Consider the following 25,517-nt stretch of genomic DNA (forward strand, 5'->3'; position numbering starts at 1 on the left):
AAAGCATGCAGAGAAACAGATGGACAACAGTCAGTAATTGTAGACAGTGAGTATAGAAACAAGAAAGTGGTTTTAATGTTATGGCTGATCAGTGTATGCTTCTTTATTTGCTACTCCTAGTTCTTTACTTTGTCATTTATGATTGTCCTTACTATTTAGCATATGATCTCCTACTGCCTTCTTGCATTTTTATGTTAGTAATAACTACTGTAACCAATTCCCCAATAGAACATGTCCTAGTTAAATAGCTTAAGAATGATTTAAAAATAAATAAAGTACATACGTACATACTGATTAATAACAGCTGTTAGAAAAATCAAGAAATACTTTCACTTTACATTGGTTTTGAATTTGAATCTGGATTAAAGTAAAATCATTTCAAAGAATTTACTGACTTTATTGAAATTGACACCATCAGAGGATACCACACTTCCAACAAGTGAGTTATCACATTTCTGTCATGCTAGAGCTGTGGGGGGGGTGTGTGATCCGACTCTCTTTGATCAGATCGGGGGTTGTGCAAGTGGCAATCAGGAATTTGGAACGACTAGATTGCGAGATAAAAAGCGGGGGACCTTCTTACCCAAACACAATAAGGAGAGGTGTCCACAAATTTAGCCATCGAGATTAATCATGTAAGCTTTACCAATAGCTGTTACTTTCTTCACAACTTTGTTCAGCCCACGGTCAACAATGATAATCAATAATTAAGAGTTTTTCCCAATGACACATCAGCTGAACAAACTGCATCCTTATATGCTTAAAGAAACTAATTTAAAAAGAGGCATATTTATATTCAAAACAGCTTGTCTGGAAAAGCCCAGAACAACTTGCCGAGGAACTTAAAAACAACTTGGAGTGAATAAGGACAGTAATTACTGGGAGAAAAAGGCAATGCTGAAAGCAGACCAGTAAGAACCGTCATCACACAAATGCAATAATTATTCATTTACCACAAAGAGACAGACTGGGGCTAAAAACTGGCAAATTCCATCATGTGTACCCACCAGTCACTTCAGACACTAAAGCCGACATACTGTAGAACTAAATCAGTCTGTCTTAGATCTAGATCTTCTTGGCCCGACGGGTGAGCTGGTGGTAGTACAGGAGGGTAATGAGAAGGAAGAGGGCATCGCTGAGAAGAAACAGAGCAGCTCCTGTGGTCAGTATGCCCATCTCTACAAGTGAGACCGTGGTCACTGTGAAAATATTAATAATAAAATTAAAGGTAATTTCAGCACAGTAGTAGCTTTGGGGACAACGGTAGTTCTAGTGTTAACAAATATAATGTACAATAATAGAGAGAGAAGTTTAATACAACTGTACCAGCTTAATAAAGTGCATACTACACTGATCAGCCACTAAATTAAAACCACCTCCTTGTTTCTACACTCACTGTCTATTTTGTTGGCTTTACTGACCATGTAGAGGCACATTGTAGTTCTACAATTACTGACTATAGACTATCTGTTTCTCTGCATGCTTTGTTACCCACCCTTTATGTTGTTCTTTAATGATCAGGACCCCCACAGGACAACCCCAGAGCAGGTATTATTGAGGTGGTGGATCATTCTCAGCACTGCAGTGACAATGACATGGTGGTGGTGTGTTAGTGTGTGTTGTGCTGGTAAGAGTGGATCAGACACAGCAGCGCTGCTGGAGTTTTTAAATACCGTGTCCACCCACTGTCCACTCTATTAGACACTCCTACCTAGTTGGTCCACCTTGTAGATGTAAGGTCAGAGACGATCGCTCATCTATTGCTGCTGTTTGAGTTGGTCATCTTCTAGGCCTTCATCAGTGGTCATAGGACGCTGCCCACGGGGCACGGTTGGCTGGATATTTTTGGTTGGTGGACTATTCTCAGTCCAGCAGTGACAGTGAGGTGTTTAAAAACTCTATCAGCGCTGCTGTGTCTGATCAACTCATACCAGCACAACACACACTAACACACCACCACCATGTCAGTGTCACTGCAGTGCTGAGAATGATCCACCACCTAAATAATACCTGCTCTGTAGTGGTCCTGTAGGGGTCTTGATCATTGAAGAATAGCAAGAAAGGGGGCTAACAAAGCATGCAGAGAAACAGATGGACTACAGTCAGTAATTGTAGAAGTAGAAAGTGGAGCTGATAAAACGAACAGTGAGTGTAGAAACAAGAGTGGTTTTAATGTTATGGCTGATCAGTGTATGTGCATTTAGGCCGTGTCATGCTGCCCTCATGTGACCAAATACGTAATTACATCTGGCAACGCTCATCAAAACCAGAAGAGGGCAGCATAATTTCAGGTACCAAAAATGATTGCATTGAACAAACGACCTGCAGAATAGTAAGCTATATAACAGTAACTTCTTCGAGCAGGGTAAAAAGCATCCAGTTTACTTTTCACACTCAATAATTGTCTTTTACAGGGGAGGTATGGTGCAGAGAGCCAGCCAGCAAAAGACCTGTTTTCAGTGTGTGCTGTTAATTCTAATGTTCTGCTCAAATACCCCCTCACTGATCATTTTCTACTAACATTTTATTCAGAATCAAAGGTCTGGCACCAACCATTTATTCATTTATTTATTAGGATTATAGCGTCATGTTTTACACACTTTGGTAGTTAAACGGTAGTTAATCGTCAAACAGAGGCATGGACAATTTCGTATCTCCAATTCACCTCACTTGCATGTCTTTGGACTGTAGGAGAAAACCCACACAGACACGAGGAGAACATGCAAACTCCGCACAGAAAGGACCCGGACCGCCCCACCTGGGGATTGAACCCAGGACCTTCTTGCTGTGAGGTGACAGTGCTACCCACTGAGCCATCGTGCTGACCTGGATCAACCCAAAAACACTGAGCAAAGCAGGATCAGCCTGGACATGGTCTCACACACAGGTGCATTCATTCGCTAAACCCAGGGGCGTAACTACTTGGGCGGTGGGGGGTTTGGTTCATGTCGTGGAGGCCCATGGTGCATTGGCTGCACTGGGCAGGTCGTTATTATTATATTAAAATATTAAAATAGTTTCGTTAAGTAAAATATTAAAAGTGAAAAAGTGAGTACATTTAATTCATTCTGATCAGCTATCAGCTTACTACATAGTATATATATATATTTATACAACAGTTAGTTCCGACCTTACAATCTGATTGGTTGAGAAGCGTTCTAAACGTGCTGATATTCGTGATAACAGCACGGTCTTTTCACACCACAATGGTATTACTCCGCTGACGCGTTGCCATTAACGACAAGCTTCATGCACATAAGTGCACGCAGGCGACACAGACTTTTTTTCCCGGTCGCGTTTTAAATCCGTTATCTGATATACAATCTAGCGCACTGTGTAGGGAACATAACCAATTGTCTAATTCACTATCTAGTGCACTATGTAGGGAACATACGTATATCCATGATCTGATACACAATCTAGTGCACTATTTAGGGAACATTAATGTGTTTGTAACACGAACAGTTAGTTAAGCCCAGTTAGCAGCTCCTAGTAGTTCTGTTTTCATCCATAGCCTTTGGTGTGTGCGAGAGGTTTTTTTATTTCTTTTTTTTCCCTTCGGAGGTTCTTGCTTTCTTCTTCTTCTTGTTCTTACCTCCCTGAAATGAGTTTTTGCAACTTGGGATGTCTGCTTTGTAGTGTTAAACTTTATATTCGTTGTGGAACTACTTTTTGGCGGAAGGTATTGTCAATATTAAAGCATATTTAATATGAAATTCAGGGCTTCTTTGATTTATTTTCTTTCTTTATTTTGTAAAAACTGTTGACAGGTTCTTCGGTTCGTGCCTGCGACCAAATCACAGCCGTGATGTTATTCGCGATAACACACTCCCTCTCGTGTTCTATTGCTTAAATATATGACAACTGTTAATATGATCCAAAGAAATGAGGGCTAATATGTACCCAACATTTTCTTAACATGTAACATCACTGTTTAAAACCTTATATTTGAGCTGTGCTGGGATGATGAGGGAATTGGCTTTGGATGGAAAAATACGCTCTTGAAGGCATGAATAAAACTTCCTACAAGCCTCCAGGGTTGTTGTTATTTTTAGGCTATGCATTAGTAAACTCCCACATCTGATTATGTAACCATTTGGCTCTTCAGCTGGTGGAAATGTGGGGCACTTCTTCAAGATCTGCTGCTTCCACAAACAAGCACAGCACACAGCTACCGTACTGCTTTAAAATAATCAAAGAATGAAAGAAGAAGCAGGCAGAGATAATCACCCCTCACCTAGGAATTGTACACCAAAGTAGCATGCTTCAGTAAGCAGTGTCCACTGAATGATGATTTTCTCCGCAGTGTAAAGGCCGTTCCACAGGATTAATGAGATACCTGTTGGAGGAAGGAAAAGGGGGAATAAAAATGACACTGGAGTGTAAACACAGCCTGTACTGATTTAAGATCATCAAAAGAAATGCATGTGAAATGCACACATAGGTTTTGTTTCTTTAATCTTTTCATATGCTGCACAGCCTCTTTGTTCTGCTTTGTCAACACATGCAGGCTTTACATGTAAATTTATATACAACCCCAAATCAGAAAAAGTTGGGATGGCATGGAAAAGTTTCTTACATTGATTGCAAACAGGATGAACCTGAGATATTTCATGTTTTACCTGCTCAACTTCATCTCATTCCTGCATTTCAGGTCTGCAACACATTCCACTCTGTAATGTTGCTATTTCTTTTCACCACACTTAAAAGACGTTTTGGCACCAAGGATACCAAGTGATTTAGTGTTTCAGGTCTTATTTTGTCCCATTCTTTCTGCAAACACGTCTTAAGATGTGTAACAGTACGGGGTCGTCGTTGTCGCATTTTTCCTTTCAAAATACTCTATTGGGGACAGGTCAGGACTGCAGGCAGGCCAGTCCAGTACCCGTACCCTCTTCTTCCGCAGCCATGCCTTTGTAATGTGTGCAGCATGTGGTTTTGCATTGTCTTGTTGAAAAATGCATGAACGTCCGTGGAAAAGATGACGTCTTGAAGGCAGCACAAGTTGCTCTAAGATCTCAGTGTAGTTTTCTGTATTAATGCTGCCATCACAGAAGTGTAAATGACCTTTGCCAAGGGCACCCTCACCGCCCCATACCATGACAGACCCTGGCTTTTGGACTTGTTGCTGATAACAGTCTGGATGGTCCTTTTCATCTTTGGTCCAGAGCACACAGCGTCCTTTTAAAAAAAAAAAAATGCTGATTCATCTGACCACAATACACGTTTCCACTAAGTGATGGTCCATCCTAGATGCCTCTGAGCCCCGAGAAGTCGAAGCCGCTTCTGAACATGGTTAACATAAGGCATAAAAAAATCTTGAATGATCGTGATCGGTGATCACTTAAACGTTTGGTGAAATCAAATCGTAGACAACAACAGTAGAACTCAGGGAGATGTTTAATAGTGAAAGTAAGAGCATTTCCACACGCACAATGCGAAGGGAACTCAAAGGATTGGGACTAAACAGCTGTGTAGCCTTAAGCAAACCACTTGTCAGTGAGGCTTTAATTTGCTAGGGAGCATAAAGATTGGACTCTGGAGCAATGGAAGAAGGTCATGTGGTCTGATGAGTCCAGATTTACCCTGTTCCAGAGTGATGGGCGCATCAGGGTAAGAAGAGATGCGGCTGAAGTGATGCACCCATCATGCTTAGTGCCTACCATACAAGCCTGTGGGGGTAGTGCTATGATCTGGGGTTGCTGCAGTTGATCAGGTCTAGGTTCAGCAACGTTATGTGCCCAAATGTTCCCTGATGGCACGGGCATATTCCAAGATGATAATGCCAGGATTCATCGGGCTCAAATTGTGAAAGAGTGGTTCAGGGAGCACGAGACATCATTTTCACACATGGATTGGCCACCACAGAGTCCAGACCTGAACCCCATTGAGAATCTTTGGGATGTGGTGGAGAAGACTTGCGCAGTGGTCCAAATCTCCCATCATCATTACAAGATCTTGGGGGAAAAATTAATGCAACTCTGGGCAGAAATAAATGTTGTGACATTGCAGAAGCTTGTGGAAACGATGCCACAGCGAATGCGTGTCGTAATCAAAGCTAAATGCGGTCCAACCAAATATTAGAGTGTGACCTTTATCAGTTCCATTATTTATTTCAACTCTTTGTTTGTTTCTATGCTTTTATTAAGGATTAAATGCTGCAAAAATAACGAAAGAACACAAATCAGACGTGATACATTGTAATTTGCAGTGAGTGGCTATGTTTTCGGATATTGGTGAGTAAAATCTTGCATACATGTAACGAGCATTTTTCAGTAATCCAAGCTGGGTTAAGCTAGGCACATCTGTACAGATCCCTTCCAGCAGAATCATTTAACAGATACAAATACAAGTTTGGCAAACCTGCCCTTTAACAACTGACCTATATTTCTGGCGCAACACATCACCCCTCAAATGCTACACTGCTAATAGCTACCATAATAAATATAAATATATGAAAGGATTTTTTTTTATATGTGGGCTTCTAAACAACTGAAGAACATGTGGTGAATCTTCCTCCCTAATATCGGCTATGGATGACATGGAGATCGGCTGCTTTTCTACCCCCCTACCAAAGGGCCATCTGCCAACAGGATTATCTCAGCCCTGCATGTGTGATTCCCACTATCTTAGACTTTGATATGACACAAAACAGTCACCACTTCCTGCTGAGTTTGACCACAAGGTACTCATACTGTAAGCCTGTTATCATCAAAGCTTGCTTGTAGACTGAGAAAATGGTTGCATAAACCCAGCAAATTCAAACATGCAGAAGGCGGTTACACCAAATAACCAGTGCCTACATGTAGAGCCAGCGGGGCCTGACAGCACTTCCAGATTTATGAAGCATATCATCCTATTGCAACCCAATTCAAGCTAAACCACACCTACATTTAAACAGACACGAGAGAAAAGTGATTTTTTCCTTAATTTCCTTCATTTTTAAGATTCTAACTTGATAACTCAGTAGTAATATTTCAATTTTTATATTTAAAGGTACACCAGTCAGGTATAACATTATGACCACCTTCCTAATATTGTGTTTGTCCGCCTTTCGCTGCCAAAACAGCCCTGAAACTGCGATGCAGTATGTATTCTTCTTTAATAGTTTGAGCTACAGTAGCCAGCCTTCACTCTGCACGTGCATCAATGAGCCTTGGCCGCCCATGACCCTGTTTCGGGTTTACCACTGTTCCTTCCTTGGACCACTTTTGATAGATACTGACCACTGCAGACCGGGAACACCCCACAAGAGCTGCAGTTTTGGAGATGCGCTGACCCAGTAATCTAGCCATCACAGTTTGGCCCTTGTCAAACTCGCTTAAATCCTTACTTAATGTTATTTAAATTGAATATTATTTATCAATGAATGACCAAAATGTTTCTTTAAAAAGGCATGTAAATCAAAAATAGAAGGAACTCATTAAAAAGAGCACAGTGTAAGGCCAGTGTCATATGCAAATGGACTGAAATGTTTGTGTAAATGGAAGCATTAATGGCAGGAAATTGATTAAAAAAAACACACACACACATTACTGAATATATCATTGTACTAGCCATTCAGATGGACTGATAAGTGATGTGAATGAAGACAGCGGGAAGTGTAACAAGAGGTAAAAGCCTACATTCTGTGGTAAACATACTTAAAAGGGCCCCTCCAAAGAGTCGGATGGAGATCCTACTGGTTGAGAGCTCAAATATCATCTCATAGAGTTGACTGGGGAAGGCCAGAGACTGAAACGAATAGTATAAGACGAGCATAGTATAAACATCCAAGTCATTACACAAGTCTAGTCCTGTCACTCAAAAGGTAGATGATTCACTGTTACATCTATCTGTTAAAATACACCGATCAAGCATAACATTAAAATCACCTCCTTGTTTCTACACTCACTGTCCATTTTATCAGCTCCACTTACCATATAGAAGCACTTTGTAGTGCTACAATTACTGACTGCAGTCCATCTGTTTCTCTGCATGCTTTGTTAGTCTCCTTTCATGCTGTTCTCCAATGGTCAGGACCCCCACAGGACAACTACAGAGCAGGTATTATTTGGGTGGTGAATCATTCTCAGCACAACAGTGACACTGACATGGTGGTGGTGTGCTAGTGTGTGTTGTGCTGGTATGAGTGGATCAGACACAGCAGCACTGCTGCTTACTGTCACTACTGGACTGAAAATAGTCCAGCAACCAAAAATATATCCAGCCAACAGCGCCCCAAGGGCAGCGTCCTGTGGCCACTGATGAGGGTCTAGAAGATGACCAACTCAAACAGCGGACAGCGAGTGGACACGGTATTTAAAAACTCCAGCAGCGCTGCTGTGTCTGATCCACTCATACCAGCACAACACACACTAACACACCACCACCATGTCAGTGTCACTGCAGTGCTGAGAGTCATCCACCATCTAAATAATACCTGCTCTGTGGTGGTCCTGTGGGGGTCCTGACCATTGAAGAACAGGGTGAAAGCAGGCAAAAAGGTATGTAGAAATACACATGGACTACAGTCAGTAATTGTAGAACTACAAAGTGCTTCTATATGGTAAGTGGAGCTGATGAAATGGACAATGAGTGTAAAAACAAGGAGGTGGTTTTAATGTTATGGCTGATCGTGTGTATATGCAGCCTGTCAATGAAATGTTCATTTTGAGTCAAGTGTCATTGTGTGCTTACCACTAAAGACATAGCTGTGAACAACAGTGCAGAGATGAAGATCCAAAGTCTGAAATGAGAAACAAACTGCCATTTCAACATACAGGTGACTCTTAGAGGTGTTCAAGGACCTCTCAAGAACCCCAATACAATAGTAGCAATTACCGAGCCCCATCAATACTGTGCTGCAGTCACGAACCAGCTATTAAACATACCTGAGACCGATGGGTTCTCGCACAGCAAACTTTATTTCATTCCCCAACATCTGACTGATCTGAAAAACAAGAAAAACAAAAGATGAGATTTACTACAGTGGTAGCCTAGTGAGTAGAGCTTTAGGCTATCAATTGCAAGGCTGAGAGTTTGAATCCCAGCTCTGACATGCAGCCACTGTTGGGCCCTTGAGCAAAGCCCTTAACCCTCTCAGCTCCAAAGGTGCCGTACAATGGCTGACTCTGTGCTCTGACCCCAGCTTCCAAACAAGCTCAGATATGCGAAGAAAGAATTTTGTTTTACTGTACATCTGTATATGTACACTGATCAGCCATAACATTAAAACCACCTCCTTGTTTCTACACTCACTGTCCATTTTATCAGCTCCACTTACCATATAGAAGCACTTTGTAGTTCCACAATTACTGACTGTAGTCCATCTGTTTTTTCTACATACCTTTTAGCCTGCTTTCACCCTGTTCTTCAATGATCAGGACCCCCACAGGACAACTACAGAGCAGGTATTATTTAGGTGGTGGATGACTCTCAGCACTGCAGTGACAATGACATGGTGGTGGTGTGTTAGTGTGTGTTGTGCTGGAATGAGTGGATCAGACACAGCAGTGCTGCTGGAGTTTTTAAATACCGTGTCCACTCACTGTCCACTCTATTAGACACTCCTACCTTGTTGGTCCACCTTGTAGATGTAAAGTCAGAGACGATCGCTCATCTATTGCTGCTGTTTGAGTTCATTTTCTAGACCTTCATCAGTGGTCAAAGGACGCTGCCAGTCCCATTCTCAGTCCAGCAGTGACAGTGAGGTGTTTAAAAACTCTATTCAGCATTGCTGTGTCTGATCCACCCATACCAGCACAACACACACTAACACACCACCACCATGTCAGTGTCACTGCAGTGCTAAGAATGATCCACCACCCAAATAATACCTGCTCTGTGGTGGTCCTGGAAGAGTCCTGACCATTAAAGAACAGGGTGAAAGCAGGCTAAAAAAAAAACTTGTAGACATTCTTTTTTCAGTCAATACCAATACTGCTTAATGCAGTACAGTAGTTTTTACTACTGTCCACTTATTTACTAGAAAAGAGTCATAGCTTTAAGATATGTCTGCCAGACAGTCTGTTTCCACCTACCATGTGAGGTTTTTCGGGCAGCTATGGCAGCTCTCGACAGTATAACAAGCATGTGTGCTATCACTACTTCTGTTCATTGTGTGATAGAACTAAGAAGGCAAACCCAGATCTGGAGCATCAGAACAGGCTGCTCTGTGAAAGCCTTTCAAATCTTGTCTGATAAAAAAAATCTCAGTACAGGGAGACAGCTAGGCTCAATGAAGTAGGCATCACAAACATGCTGAACAAAATCAGCAATATGACAAGAAGATAAGCATACCGAAGACAGATGTCAAACGAGCAACATGCAGCACAGTAAGTTTAAAAGCCTTAAAACGGATTAAGGTGATGAATGGTGGTATAAAATAACCTGAATGTATATATGTAGACTAGGTCAGCCTTTTATTTATTCACCAAGCAAAGCTCATCCTGCATTCACACCAACAGCAACACCAGACACAGGAAATGTTTAAAGAAAGCAAAAAAATGCAAATACAAACAGATCCAAGGTGAAAATAAAAAGTGCAGGTGGTGCATCGGTAAAACACTCTGGCACACCAGAGCTGACATTTCGAACTCAACAATTTGAAACTCAGCTCTGCCATCCAGCTGGGCTGGGCGGCTACATGAACAACGATTGGCCTGTTGTTCATCCAGGGAGGGAGCCGGATAAAGACTCTCTCATAACTGATGCAATTACGACATCTGCTGGCTGATTGATGGTGCCTGCATAGAGTCGGGAAAAAATGTGTGGCTCAGGGTGTGGCTCTGATCCGCATATAAACTCCTCACGCAGGTGAAAAGATGCAGTTGGCTACTGCTCAAGTGTTGGAGGGGGTGTGTGACAGTCTCGGTCTCCTCAATCGGCAGTAGGGATCAGCATAAGTACAGAGAAAGCGTAATGCAATCTGGTAATTGGATACAACTACATTGGGAGGAAAATTGGGAAGAATGCAAAAATAAATAAATAAAAATAAATAAAAAGTGCAGGCGCTCGTAGTGTGCAGCAGCCTGTTACATAAGCCCACCACTGCCGAGATCCGGGTTTGAATCTTAGCCGTGCTATCGGCCAGCCGGACACTTGCAGAGTTGCACAGTGTGTCTCTCTGGACGTTATGAGGCTCTTTGTGAGAACCCACTGCTGGTGGGTAAAAGGAAAGGTTCGGCAAGTGTACACGTCTTAGAGGGTACACGTGATTATCTGGGGTTCTCCTCAGTCAGGAATTACAACAGGTGAATTTGAAATACTAGATTAGGAGAAAAAAAAAGTTAAAATAAATAAATGAGCCACTCAGGTGGCGCAGCGGTTAAATATGCTAGCACACCAGAGCTGGGATTTGGAATACATCATATCGAATCTCAGCTCTGCCATCCGGCTGGGCTGGGCAGCTACATGAACAACGACTGGCTGTTGTTCACAAGGTGGGACAAGCCGGACCAGGGTTCCTCATAACTGGTGCAATTATGACCTCTGCTGGATGATTGATGGCACCTGCACAGAGTTGGGGAATAATGCTGATCAGGGTGTGGCTCTCCGTACACAAGGCTGATCCGCATATGAACCGCCTTGTGCAGGTGAAAAGATGCAGTCGATACTGTATACGTATCGGAGGGGGCGTGTGTCAGTTGCGAAGCTCCTCAGTCAGCAGTGGAGGGTAGTATCGGTAGAGGTAAAGCGTAACGCAATCAGGGTCATTGTATATGACTAGATTAGGGGAGAAAAAGAAAAAAAAATGAATATAAAAAAGAATGATTTGAGAATTAGATGTATAAAATGTAAAACAGTAAAGGGTGAAGAGAACAAGGTACATCCTAACACCAAACCATCTCTATTTCCCTAACTTTGTCTCCAAAACATCGTACCTGTGCTGTCCTTCAAATAAACTGGTTCCTAATCCTGTCCATCCTCGTCACTCCCAATGATCTGTGCCACCTCCAGCTCCCGCTCTGTCTTTTTTCAAGCCATACAGCACATAATTTCCCTTTCACTATGGCAGATACCCTTCAACGTTACCCATTTCTTGATATTTTGGCTCTAGTACTTGTACAAATACTCCGAGACGAACTAGACATTCGGTTTTCTGCCTTTTACGACAGAAAAAACAACATCCTAATAAAACAACAACACCAAAATCAGAAGCCAGAAAATTAAGCACAAGACAGCATCTTATGTAAAGCTTAAGTTATTGCTCCCAGTCATTAACCGGAACAAGAAGGCTGTCTGGTCGAAATTCCCTGACTAAAAATAAATGCATTCATTCTTCTAAAATACACATAAGATAAAACGATTGAACATGATTGCAGCATGATTGCTTAGTGGCTCTCTGTCTGATTGAGAACTTGGGTCTCAAGGGGGAGTGAAGCCCCTTCAAATAGTCTGAGAACAAGAGAGCTGGAAATAATGAGACAGATCTGTAGATAGCACTGGAGCTTTTCAACCCAAACACTTATTAAAGATCTTAGAGAAAAAAACTGCTGGTGTAGGAACAGCCCATTCTTGTACAACCCCAAATCAGAAAAAGTTGGGACAGTATGGGAAATGCATATAAAATAAAAATGCAGTGTTCCTTACATTTACTTTGACTTTTATTTGATTGCAGACAGTTTGAACCCAAAATATTTCATGTTGTGTCTGCTCAACTTCATTTCATTTGTTAATAAACCTTCATTCCTGCATTTCAGGCCTGCAACACATTCCAAAAAAAGTTGGGACGGGGGCAATTTGGGGCTAGTAATGAGGTGAGTCTTTGATGAGCAAAGATGATCAGAGGATCTCCAGTTTGTCAACAAATGTGTGAGAAAATGATTAAAAACAATGTACCTCAAAGAAAGATTAGAAGGGATTTGCATATTTCTCCCTCTACAGTGCATAATATCATTAAACAATTCAAGCAATTGAAAGGAATTTTAGTGCATAAAGGCCAAGGGCGTAAGCTTAAACTGAACGCCCGTGATCTTCGATCCCTCAGACGGCACTGCATCAAGAACCGCGACTCAACAATAGCTGAAATGACCACATGGGTGAGGGATTACTTTGGCAAACCTTTGTCAAGCACTACAATACAGAGTTACATGTAGGGCTGTCGCGCTAACCGCAATTTTGAAATATCGCGGTATAGACCAGCCAACCGCAGGGCATGCTGGACAACCGCAACACCGCGATATTCATGTTTTTTCTTTCTTTCTTCTCCTTTTTTTTATTGTTGCAGGGTCCATCTTGTTTTATACGCTTACATTCGTGCGTAATAAATGTTAAATAAATTCATAATGAAAATGAGCTAGGAGCGACATTTTCCCACAACCTGTTCGCATGCGTTGCTGCTGAGTGTCAGGCTTTGTGTTTTAAAATGTAAACAATCGCAACAGGAATTATAGGCAAGTTTATTAATGATTAAATTGAGTTCACACTCAATAAATACTTGTAATTTAGACTATATTCAAACAGCCTTGGCGAACTAAAACACTTAATGACGGTTAATATGGCATTGCAGCCTGCAGATTCTCTCTTGCTGGCTTGCTGGAATGATTTAAATGCATTTTTTCGTTGAATAAAAATGTATTGAAACGAATAATAACTTGAAACGTAGTATATATTGTTATGTTAATTATACCTACTAAATAGATGGTTAATAGTGGCACGATAACCAGGCTAGACTTTCTCTGATCTCTAAAGTCGCATGCAGGTTCAGTACATCTACAGTGTATTAATGCAACGAGCACCATCAGAGAGAGTTTTAGTACCGAGGGGAACATCGCTACCCCACTCAGATCCTCTCTAAACCACATCAGGTGAACATGTTGGTTCGTCTAGCGCGCATGATAACGCAGGTTTAAACTCTTACAGACTTTATTCTTTATTCTATTTTTTTACCATATTTTGATTAGATGTGCATTTAAAATATTTAGCCTAAACACTTTTTTTTTGTTTCACAGTGTATATCTAACCTAGGCTAGAAGCTTATTTAAACCTTTTTTTAATAGAGAAAAGACGCGCATCCCTGCTCTGTTCTGTATTTAACAATAGCCTAAACACGCATTTCATTGGTCTTAAAGCTGTCTCATCTTTGTCATTATAAAGCAATAATATATCGAATCATAGCCTAACAATAAAGCTTGTTTATATAGCTCTAAAATCCAGATCAATTAAGTAATTTTCAAAAACAACAAAAAAATGGCGATATAACCGCATACCGCGATATTGAGACAGTCTGAATACCGCAAGGGGAAATTCTGTCACCGCGACAGCCCTAGTTACATGCACAAATAACACTTGAATCTTTACTGTGCAAAATACAAGCCTTATGTTAACCATGTCCAGAAGCAGCGTCGACTTCTCTGGGCTCAGAGGCATCTAGGATGGACCATCACACAGTGGAAACATGCATTGTGATCAGATGAATAAGCACTCCAGGTCTTTTTTTGGGGAAAAAAATGAACGCTGTGTGCTCAAGACGAAAAGTCCAAAAGCCAGAATCTGTCATGGTATTAATAAAGGAAATTAAGTTGAGCAGCCAAAACATGAAGTATCTCAGGTTCATCCTGTCTGCAATGCAATACAAGTCAAAGTGTTTTTTTATTATTATTTGCATTTTCCATGCTCTCACAACTTTTTCTGATTTGGGGTTGTATTATGGATTATACAAATCAACTGTCCTGAGGAAACCCTGGGTGATTATTTCAACACAACATAATTTAATGCAATAACTTTATTTGTAGGTAAACTCTCTCTCTCTCTCTCTCTCTCTCTCTAATATATATATATACAGTGTATCACAAAAGTGAGTACACCCCTCACATTTCTGCAAATATTTTATTATATCTTTTCATGGGACGACACTATAGACATGAAACTTGGATATAACTTAGAGTAGTCAGTGTACAACTTGTATAGCAGTGTAGATTTACTGTCTTCTGAAAATAACTCAACACACAGCCATTAATGTCTAAATGGCTGGCAACATAAGTGAGTACACCCCACAGTGAACATGTCCAAATTGTTCCCAAAGTGTCAATATTTTGTGTGACCACCATTATTATCACTGCCTTAACCCTCCTGGGCATGGAATTCACCAGAGCTGCACAGGTCGCTACTGGAATCCTCTTCCACTCCTCCATGATGACATCACGGAGCTGGTGGATGTTAGACACCTTGAACTCCTCCACCTTCCACTTGAGGATGCGCCACAGGTGCTCAATTGGGTTTAGTCCATCACCTTTACCTTCAGCTTCCTCAGCAAGGCAGTTGTCATCTTGGAGGTTGTGTTTGGGGTCGTTATCCTGTTGGAAAACTGCCATGAGGCCCAGTTTTCGAAGGGAGGGGATCATGCTCTGTTTCAGAATGTCACAGTACATGTTGGAATTCATGTTTCCCTCAATGAACTGCAGCTCCCCAGTGCCAGCAACACTCATGCAGCCCAAGACCATGATGCTACCGCCACCATGCTTGACTGTAGGCAAGATACAGTTGTCTTGGTACTTCTCACCAGGGCGCCGCCACACATGCTGGACACCATCTGAGCCAAACAAGTTTATCTTGGTCTCGTCAGACCACAGGGCATTCCAGTAATCCATGTTCTTGGACTGCTTGTCTTCAGCAAACTGTTTGCGGGCTTTCTTGTGCATCAGCTTCCTTCTGGGATGACGACCATGCAGACCGAGTTGATGCAGTGTGCGGTGTATGGTCTGAGCATTGACAGGCTGACCTCCCACGTCTTCAACCTCTGCAGCAATGCTGGCAGCACTCATGTGTCTATTTTTTAAAGCCAACCTCTGGATATGACGCCAAACACGTGGACTCAACTTCTTCGGTCGACCCTGGCGAAGCCTGTTCCGAGTGGAACCTGTCCTGGAAAACCGCTGTATGACCTTGGCCACCATGCTGTAGCTCAGTTTCAGGGTGTTAGCAATCTTCTTAAAGCCCAGGCCATCTTTGTGGAGAGCAACAATTCTATTTCTCACATCCTCAGAGAGTTCTTTGCAATGAGGTGCCATGTCGAATATCCAGTGGCCAGTATGAGAGAATTGTACCCAAAACACCAAATTTAACAGCTCTGCTCCCCATTTCCACCTGGGACCTTGACACATGACACCAGGGAGGGACAACGACACATTTGGGCACAATTTGGACATGTTCACTGTGGGGTGTACTCACTTATGTTGCCAGCTATTTAGACATTAATGGCTGTGTGTTGAGTTATTTTCAGAAGACAGTAAATCTACACTGCTATACAAGTTGTACACTGACTACTCTAAGTTATATCCAAGTTTCATGTCTATAGTGTTGTCCCATGAAAAGATATAATGAAATATTTGCAGAAATGTGAGGGGTGTACTCACTTCTGTGATACACTGTATATATATATATATATATATATATATATATATAAATATATGTACATACATACACCCTTTCAGTGTACAGTGTATCACAAAAGTGAGTACACCCCTCACATTTCTGCAGATATTTAAGTATATCTTTTCATGGGACAACACTGACAAAATTACACTTTGACACAATGAAAAGTAGTCTGTGTGCAGCTTATATAACAGTGTAAATTTATTCTTCCCTCAAAATAACTCAATATACAGCCATTAATGTCTAAACCACCGGCAACAAAAGTGAGTACACCCCTAAGAGACTACACCCCTAAATGTCCAAATTGAGCACTGCTTGTCATTTTCCCTCCAAAATGTCATGTGATTTGTTAGTGTTACTAGGTCTCAGGTGTGCATAGGGAGCAGTTGTGTGCAATTTAGTAGTACAGCTCTCACACTCTCTCATACTGGTCACTGAAAGTTCCAACATGGCACCTCATGGCAAAGAACTCTCTGAGGATCCTAAAAGATGAATTGTTGCGCTACATGAAGATGGCCAAGGCTACAAGAAGATTGCCAACACCCTGAAACTGGGCTGCAGCACAGTGGCCAAGATCATCCAGCGTTTTAAAAGAGCAGGGTCCACTCAGAACAGACCTCGCGTTGGTCGTCCAAAGAAGCTGAGTGCACGTGCTCAGCGTCACATCCAACTGCTGTCTTTGAAAGATAGGCGCAGGAGTGCTGTCAGCATTGCTGCAGAGATTGAAAAGGTGGGGGGTCAGCCTGTCAGTGCTCAGACCATACGCCGCACACTACATCAAATTGGTCTGCATGGCTGTCACCTCAGAAGGAAGCCTCTTCTGAAGTCTCTACACAAGAAAGCCTGCAAACAGTTTGCTGAAGACATGTCAACAAAGGACATGGATTACTGGAACCATGTCCTATGGTCTGATGAGACCAAGATTCATTTGTTTGGTTCAGATGGTCTCAAGCATGTGTGGCGGCAATCAGGTGAGGAGTACAAAGATAAGTGTGTCATGCCTACAGTCAAGCATGGTGGTGGGAATGCCATGGTCTGGGGCTGCATGAGTGCAGCAGGTGTTGGGGAGTTACATTTCATTGAGGGACACATGAACTCCAATATGTACTGTGAAATACTGAAGCAGAGCATGATCCCCTCCCTCCGGAAACTGGGTCGCAGGGCAGTGTTCCAGCATGATAATGACCCCAAACACACCTCTAAGACGACCACTGCTTTATTGAAGAGGCTGAGGGTAAAGGTGATGGACTGGCCAAGCATGTCTCCAGACCTAAACCCAATAGAACATCTTTGGGGCATCCTCAAGCGGAAGGTGGAGGAGTGCAAAGTCTCGAATATCCGCCAGCTCCGTGATGTCGTCATGGAGGAGTGGAAAAGCATTCCAGTGGCAACCTGTGAAGCTCTGGTAAACTCCATGCCCAGGAGAGTTAAGGCAGTTCTGGGAAATAATGGTGGCCACACAAAATATTGACACTTCAGGAACTTTCACTAAGGGGTGTACTCACTTTTGTTGCCGGTGGTTTAGACATTAATGGCTGTATATTGAGTTATTTTGAGGGAAGAATAAATTTACACTGTTATATAAGCTGCACACAGACTACTTTTCATTGTGTCAAAGTGTCATTTTGTCAGTGTTGTCCCATGAAAAGATATACTTAAATAACTGCAGAAATGTGAGGGGTGTACTCACTTTTGTGATACACTGTAAGTGATAGCAAGCTTCTAATACCATGCCAGCACCTCAACCAGTCTCAACCGGAAGCACGATTGAAAAAGCAAAGGGAAAGTTAATCCTGCCTCCCTGCCTCAGATACAGCCGGTTCTGCCTGTTGAGCACCATGCCGGACTGATTGCACAGCTGAGACTCAAATCTGGAAGCTCGAACATTGTGTTGAAAAATGAACTGCCACCACAGTACGAGATTGCAGTACGAGATTGATCGTGGAGATCCATTGACAGTTCTTCGTATTTCCTAGCTTGGTTTTTGTCCTAAAAATGCAGTGTAAATTCTGGGCCTTATAGATCCTTTGTGTGTCTTTCCAAACTATATTCAGTATTATTAAATTGCAAAAGGTGGACTCCAATTAAGATCTAAGGAATAATTAAGCAAACATGTTGCTCCTGACCTGAATACAAGAATGTCATAATTTATTTAAAATTCTAAAAGCTATTATTTTATATATAATCATAATAATCATAATATACACCGATCAGCCACAACATTAAAACCACCTCCTTGTTTCTACACTTACTGTCCATTTTATCAGCTCCACTTACCATTTGGAAGCACTTTGTAGTTCTACAATTACTGACTGTAGTCCATCTATTTCTCTACATGCTTTGTTACCCACCTTTCATGCTGTTCTTCAATGGTCATGACCCCCACAGGACCACCACAGAGCAGGTATTATTTAGGTGGTGGATCATTCTCAGCACTGCAGTTAAAGCTGGAGTTTTTAAATACCGTGTCCACTCACTGTCCACTCTATTAGACACTCCTACCTAAATGGTCCACCTTGCAGATGTAAAGTCAGAGACGATCGCTCATCTATTGCTGCTGTTTGAGTTGGTCATCTTTGAGATCTTCATCAGTGGTCACAGGACGCTGTTGGATGGATATTTTTGGTTGGTGGACAATTCTCAGTCCAGCAGTGACAGTAAGGTGTTTAAAAAATTCGTCATTGCTGCTGTGTCTGATCCACTCATACCAGCACAACACACACTAACTGCAGTGATGAGAATGATCCATCACCTAAATAAGACCTGCTCTGTAGTGGTCTTGGGGGGGTCCTGACCATTGAAGAACAGCATGAAAGGGGGCTAACAAAGCATGCAGAGAAACAGATGGACTACAGTCAGTAATTGTAGAACTACAAAGTGCTCCTATATGGTAAGTGGAGCTGATAAAATGGACAGTGAGTGTAGAAACAAGAAGGTGGTTTTAATGCTACGGTTGATCGATGTAAGCATATATAATTACACACAATATAAGCATTATGGGTGTTGGTTGATGAGTAAAAAGAGCAATTACATTAATGCAGCATCACATCCACACCACAATAAAGTGGGAAATAAGTCTGAATACTTTCTGAATCCGTATGCAAATCTGTATGTGAAATTGTGTAATGTATAGATATAATTATAGCCTAGCTAAGAACCAACCTGTTGAAAATGTAAATACATTTCCACAAAGCTTGACTAAATGGACCAAAATAAATACTTGATATTGTTAGTCAATTATTCAAATTTACTTTACACATCAGTGCCTTTGATATGCTTCATGAAAGATTAAAGCGGACGCTAACACCATTTTTTTTCACTTGTTGGGTTGGGTTTTTTAAAAACAACAATGGGGGGTTAAAACAATTTCCTTACATATTAAAGGGCCATTATACCAGGGTGTGTGGTTTGTGGTGGGGAAACCATTTAGACTTCCACTCCAACAAGCACTGCTAAAAGCTTCTGTAAGGTTGGTCGAACTACCCCTCGGTAATGGGGAGCGGCAGGGCTAAATGGTCCAAAGTAAAGGTAATTTGAGAGAATTTAAGAAGTTAGGATGTGGTAATTGTAATTGCAGATGAAACAGTATTACATTATTACGTGAGGATTGCAAGGATTTTTACTGTAGCCAGGGTAACAAGAGACAGTACAGTGTGGACTATTATTAAGTATTCAATCAATTCCAAAGGTAAAAAGCAAAGGTATAAATAAATTATGTGGGTGAAGTTTCAAGACTGCTAGAATGCGTGAAACCTGCTGCTTTTTCTCTGGGTGTTAAATCGCATGTTCATGTTAAACAAAATAGTTACAGATAAAGATGGATTGCAGTAAAACCAATTAACTTGCCACCATCATCTTTAATGGACGAATATTTATAAAGGTCTTTGATTAAAAGATACACCGATCAGCTTTAACATTAAAACCACCTCCTTGTTTCTACACTCACTGTCCATTTTATCAGCTCCACTTATCATATAGAAGCACTTTGTAGTTCTACAATTACTGACTGTCCATCTGTTTCCCTGCATGCTTTGTTAGCCCCCTTTCATGCTGTTCCTCAATGGTCAAAACCCTCCCAGGACCACCACAGAGTAGGTATTATTTAGGTAGTGGATCATTCTCAGCACTGCAGTGACACTGACATGGTGGTGGTGTGTTAGTGTGTGTTGTGCTGGTATGAGTGGATAAGACACAGCAATGCTGATGTCACTGCTGGACTGAGAATAGTCCACCAACCAAAAATATATCCAGCCAACAGCTCCCCATGGGCAGTGTTCTGTGACCACTGATGAGGGTCTAGATCATGACCAACTCAAACAGCAGCAATAGATGAGCGATCGTCTCTGACTTTATATCTACAAGGTGGACCAACCAAGTAGGAGTGTCTAATAGAGTGGACAGTGAGTGGACACGGAATTTAAAAACTCCAGTGGCACTGCTGTGTCTGATCCACTCATACCAGCACAACACACACTAACACACCACCACCATGTCAGTGTCACTGCAGTGCTGAGAATGATCCACCACCTAAATAATACCTGCTCTGTGGTGGTCCTGTGAGTCCTGACCATTGAAGAACAGGGTGAAAGCAGGTTAAAAAAGTATGTAGAGAAATAGATGGACTACAGTCAGTAATTGTAGAACTACAAAGTGCTTCTATATGGTAAGTGGCGCTGATAAAACGCACAGTGTGTGTAGAAACAAGGAGGTGGTTTTAATGTTATGTCTGATCAGTGTATAGTAACCTTTCATTTTATTTAATGGATAAAAAAATTCACCCTGTACTGGAGGACTAGTTCTAAAGACTAGGCTTTAAAATGATCACAATTTAAAATGTACTACAGAGTGAAGTCAAATTGTTTGGGCTTTTCACCCTGTGCCCTCTGTGTGTCCTTCACCACAATGCCGACTTGTTCGCCAAACAGCAGACGTCTCATGCGCAAAAATACAATGAACAAAAACTCATCCAACCTCTCCAGCATTTCTCAGACAGGGCCAATTGTGACTGTTGAGCACCAAGCCAGGTCAATAGCACTTACACTTTTCTGAAATAAAAACTGCACAAAGAGGGGTCAATGAAGACATGGCTTGACAAGTTTGGCATGGTTTTGTCAAAGCTCTGACCTTTAGAGATGAATTGCAATGTCGATTGTGAGTCTGGCCATCAGTGCCCAACCTGACAAATGCCATTTTGTCTAAATGGGTAACAACTCCTAAAGAAACAATTTAAGTGAAGTGTTATGGCTGCAAGGGGGAGAGGGTGTTGAACTCTATATTAATGCCAATGCTGTTAGGAGTAGAGATGTCCACATACTTATGGCCATAAATGGTATATATTAATCCCAATCAATATCAAGGCAGCCATCACCATATTACATTTTATTACTCTAGATTAATTTTCCCTTTACATAACTGAACACCTAGAACACAGACATCAGCTTACCACCACTGAGATTCGAGTTTGAATCCCAGCTGTGCTCTCATAACAGTATTAAATTACTGAGAAAATGGGCCTGATGCAACCCTACGTCACTGACCAGAGCAGCAAATGCTCATAAGTCAGATAAAATAAAGCTTTGTAATCCTATCATGAACCGGAGTGTGTACTGTTTCCCATGGGGAGACAAAACACATCAATACAGCGGTACCTTGTACAACTCAACGTCACCTAAACTCAAAATCTTTGAAACTTGACACCCTTCGTCAAGAAATGTGTACCTTTAAACTTAACGTGTGTGCGACTGCTGTCTGTGTTTAGCTGAATTATCCTCACTGTTTCACTTTTAAACTTGTGTTATAGCTTGAGGTTCTGAGAAATTGGGAGAATCAGCTTTTCCGAGAGTCTAAAATGCTTATCATTAAATTAAGCTTAATGTGACAATGTATTGAAAGAACGACAAAGAAAAAAAACTAAAACTCTCTTAATTATTACTGCTCATAAGTTCTCTCCACTAATTAAAAAGCATAAGAAGTAAAGATAAAGTGCAGGTTTATTGTATTTTTATTGATTTGTTTTTAATTGTATTTTAGTGTTTATATTATATTTGTGTTATTTTCAGTGTATAAGTGTCAAAAACAACCCCTTTATTTTACATTAGCCTAAAATATATGAAGTTCCACGGGACCATGGAACACATTAACAGGTTTCCCATACAACCTTATGGGAAAAAATACCTTAAAACTCAACCTTTTAAACTCAACACCATTTCCAGATCCAATTGACATGGAGTTTCAAGGTACCACTGTATATGTTATTAAAACAAACTGAAAATAAACCCAACGTGTTTCCTGCTGTGGTCATAGATAATTTCCTGTACTACTTTCATGTAACAAAAGACACATCATTTACTGTCTAAAGGAAGCATCAGGCGTCTCAGGAATCTTAATGCTAAAAGGTTCAACAATTTTGTGGACAGCATTCCTTAAGCTACTGACCAAGTTGTCCAATTAATAAAAAGAATGAAGGTGGGTGGTACTTCTTTTATAGATGGTAGGGCTGAATGGTTTGACACTATTATGTAAACTGTCACTCATCAGGGCTGCTTTTCTCACATTGTGTTTAGGCGTCTGCTTCCCATCTTTCTAGTCAAAGACCTTGACATTAAAAGACACATTCACTTTGTCAGTGCATTCTTAGATATTTATTTATTTAATTATATATTAGGATTTTAATCCAAACTCTTAACCTTTCAGTTGATAGCCCAAAGCCCTACACACTTGTTGTGATGAGGAGTATGTGTCACAACACACATTGCATCAAAACCTTCAATGCATGGGAATGTGTAGACACAGGCCAGTCAACGTACAAATGCTAATTCCATTGCATCATCAAATGCATCTACAATGGGCACGCAGGCATAGGAACCGGACATCAGAGGAATAGAGGAATAAGAGCTATAAATCTTCTTGTCTGCAGAATCATGTGGACATCCAGGCATGTGTGCTTTGTTTTCCCATGAAAGAAAGGGCCACAGGTGAGCATACGTCTTCTCCGACAGCTGTGAAGTCAGTGGCCACATCTGTGGATTCTTACAGAAGGCCTCAGAACATTTCTGTGTATTCTTCCGCCTCTGATGATGGCACCTAGACTAGACAGAAGAAGTTGCTGTTATTGCCGCAATGAGGAGAAATCCGTGTCTGCTGCATTCGGTCAGGTCAGGTAGCGATTCCGGGTACACCGGACCTACCGCCACCCTGCCATGGATGTTCTCTTTGATCTAAGCCGTCTGGGGCTCTGAGTAAACAATGCAGAGCTTGGAGAGTGGTTGCGTCCTAACGCAACTCTTGTTTCATGTTGACTGTAGTGCCACACAGGTCACCTCACGCCTTTCACAGGGACAGAGGAGAAAAAAGAGAGAGGGCAGTCTGGGAGAAGATCACAGCTGTTATTTTGATTCTGCATTATTGATGTTGGGTCTGTAATACAGATGATATGTTTTAGTGCCTGGATTTATACTGTGAGCACAAGGCTCACAAGATGCTCTGTTAAGATGTGGTTACTAGAGATGCATGAGTACCGATACTGGTATCGGGTATTTGCCCGATACCGCGCTCATTAACTTGTATTCGTACTCGCAAACGAGGCTCCGATACTAAACATCCGATACCGTGTACCTAGTGCACGTTGCTGCGTTACACTGGTTCACACTACACGATTTTTGCCCTGATTTTCGCTCGCCGGCTGGTCGGCGCTAGATTTGCTGGCTCGGGAGCAACTCGGCGTTCGCTCGGCGATCAAAACTCGGCTCTCGATCGCTAAGTGTGAACTATCCAACAACTCGATCTGACCGGCTCGCCGACCGCTCGAGTTGTCTGATCTGAGATGTGCGACTGGGAATAAGTGACATGTCGAACAGCCAGTGAGAACGCAGGATACGGTGTGAGGAGAAACGCAGGAGAGGAGTGTAAACAGGTGGGACAGGGGGATAATATAGTTTATATCAGAATACACCGGCACACACACACACGTTTTACAGTATTTCTGACCTGATCGTTCTCTACAAAACATAACAACAAAACACCGACATTGCAAAAATATTTATTAACCTCCAACTCACTACAGAACAATCCATGCTGCTCGTGTTGCCAAATCCACTCAGATTCATTTATTTTTCCTCCTTGATTTCATCACATCAGCGCACAAACACTTTGATCACTCGCTACTTGTTGACGTGCATTTTCGGACGTGGTATCATTAAACTTCTCGTCACTTCTCACGTGTGTTTTTGTTTTTAAAAAAAAACGGTATTCTAAATAGGTATTGGTATCGGTATCGGCAAGTACAAAAATACATGTACTTGTACTCATACTCGATTGGGAAAAAATGGTATCGATGCATCCCTAGTGGTTACACGCCTATGTATGCTTGTTTGTTTGATGGAAAAAGAAAAAGAGATTGTATTAGATGCTGTAGCAATTAGTTTTTACCTTTGATCTGTGCACCTCTCCATCATCATCTTCTCCGCCGACGCCGAGGATTTTCCGGGTCTTGAGGCGACTCACCAGATCAGTCTGACTGTGCTTCTTCATGAGCGGCGGGTGGGGTTTGGAGGCCATGGCGGAGAGGAAGAGGTAGACACTTGGCTTGGCTGCAGATGGGGGGGAAAAAGCAATACAACCTGCACTTAATTTCAGTTCTACTTTCACAAGCCTTTTTCTGTTCTGTTCAGGTAAGTCAAAAAAACAGCAATCAAAAAGTAACAGCTGACTGGTGTTAAATTGAACCAGGGAACAGGAATGAAGTTGGATTCGGTAATAACGTCTGTATCCCTTACAGTCAAGGGTAATTCATCATGTCGACAGTTCTGTCAAATGTGCAGTGCAGAAAATGGAACAACACATTCAAGAGAAAAAGACACACAATAAAAACACACAGGAGTGGAATGACTGTACTATAGTATGTCTGTAGGTGACACCCCTCTCCATAGTGCAGGGGTTATCAACCTTTTTTGAATGGTGACCAGTTTCCAAAAACGTTGTTTATCAGATTAGGCCACCTTCTTCCATTGCTCCACGGTCCAGTTCCGTTGCTCACCTGCCCATTGTTGGCACTTTCGATGGTGGACAGGAATCAGCATGGGCACCCTGACTGGTCTGCAGCTACGCAGCCCCATACACAACAAACTGTGATGCACTGTGTATTCTGACACCTTTCTATCAGA

General features: G+C 41.7%; 1 protein-coding gene across 3 annotated transcripts in view; it reads right to left on the reverse strand.

Annotated features, from left to right (window-relative positions):
- Window positions 1–348: 348 nt before the first annotated feature.
- Window positions 349–25,517, reverse strand: part of tp53i11a (tumor protein p53 inducible protein 11a) — a 76,094-nt gene continuing 50,925 nt past the window's right edge. For all 3 annotated transcript variants that reach the window (XM_063012410.1, XM_063012411.1, XM_063012409.1), the window contains 6 exons: window positions 24,784–24,944; window positions 8,874–8,932; window positions 8,680–8,728; window positions 7,644–7,734; window positions 4,238–4,339; window positions 349–1,199 (listed from right to left, as the gene is read on the reverse strand). In XM_063012410.1, the coding sequence (XP_062868480.1) occupies window positions 1,066–1,199; window positions 4,238–4,339; window positions 7,644–7,734; window positions 8,680–8,728; window positions 8,874–8,932; window positions 24,784–24,912 (564 nt within the window). In that variant the 5' untranslated portion in view covers window positions 24,913–24,944 and the 3' untranslated portion in view covers window positions 349–1,065. The remainder of the gene's footprint in view (window positions 1,200–4,237; window positions 4,340–7,643; window positions 7,735–8,679; window positions 8,729–8,873; window positions 8,933–24,783; window positions 24,945–25,517) is intronic.

Source organism: Trichomycterus rosablanca, chromosome 17, assembly GCF_030014385.1.
Source record: "Trichomycterus rosablanca isolate fTriRos1 chromosome 17, fTriRos1.hap1, whole genome shotgun sequence".
Taxonomy (NCBI): domain Eukaryota; kingdom Metazoa; phylum Chordata; class Actinopteri; order Siluriformes; family Trichomycteridae; genus Trichomycterus; species Trichomycterus rosablanca.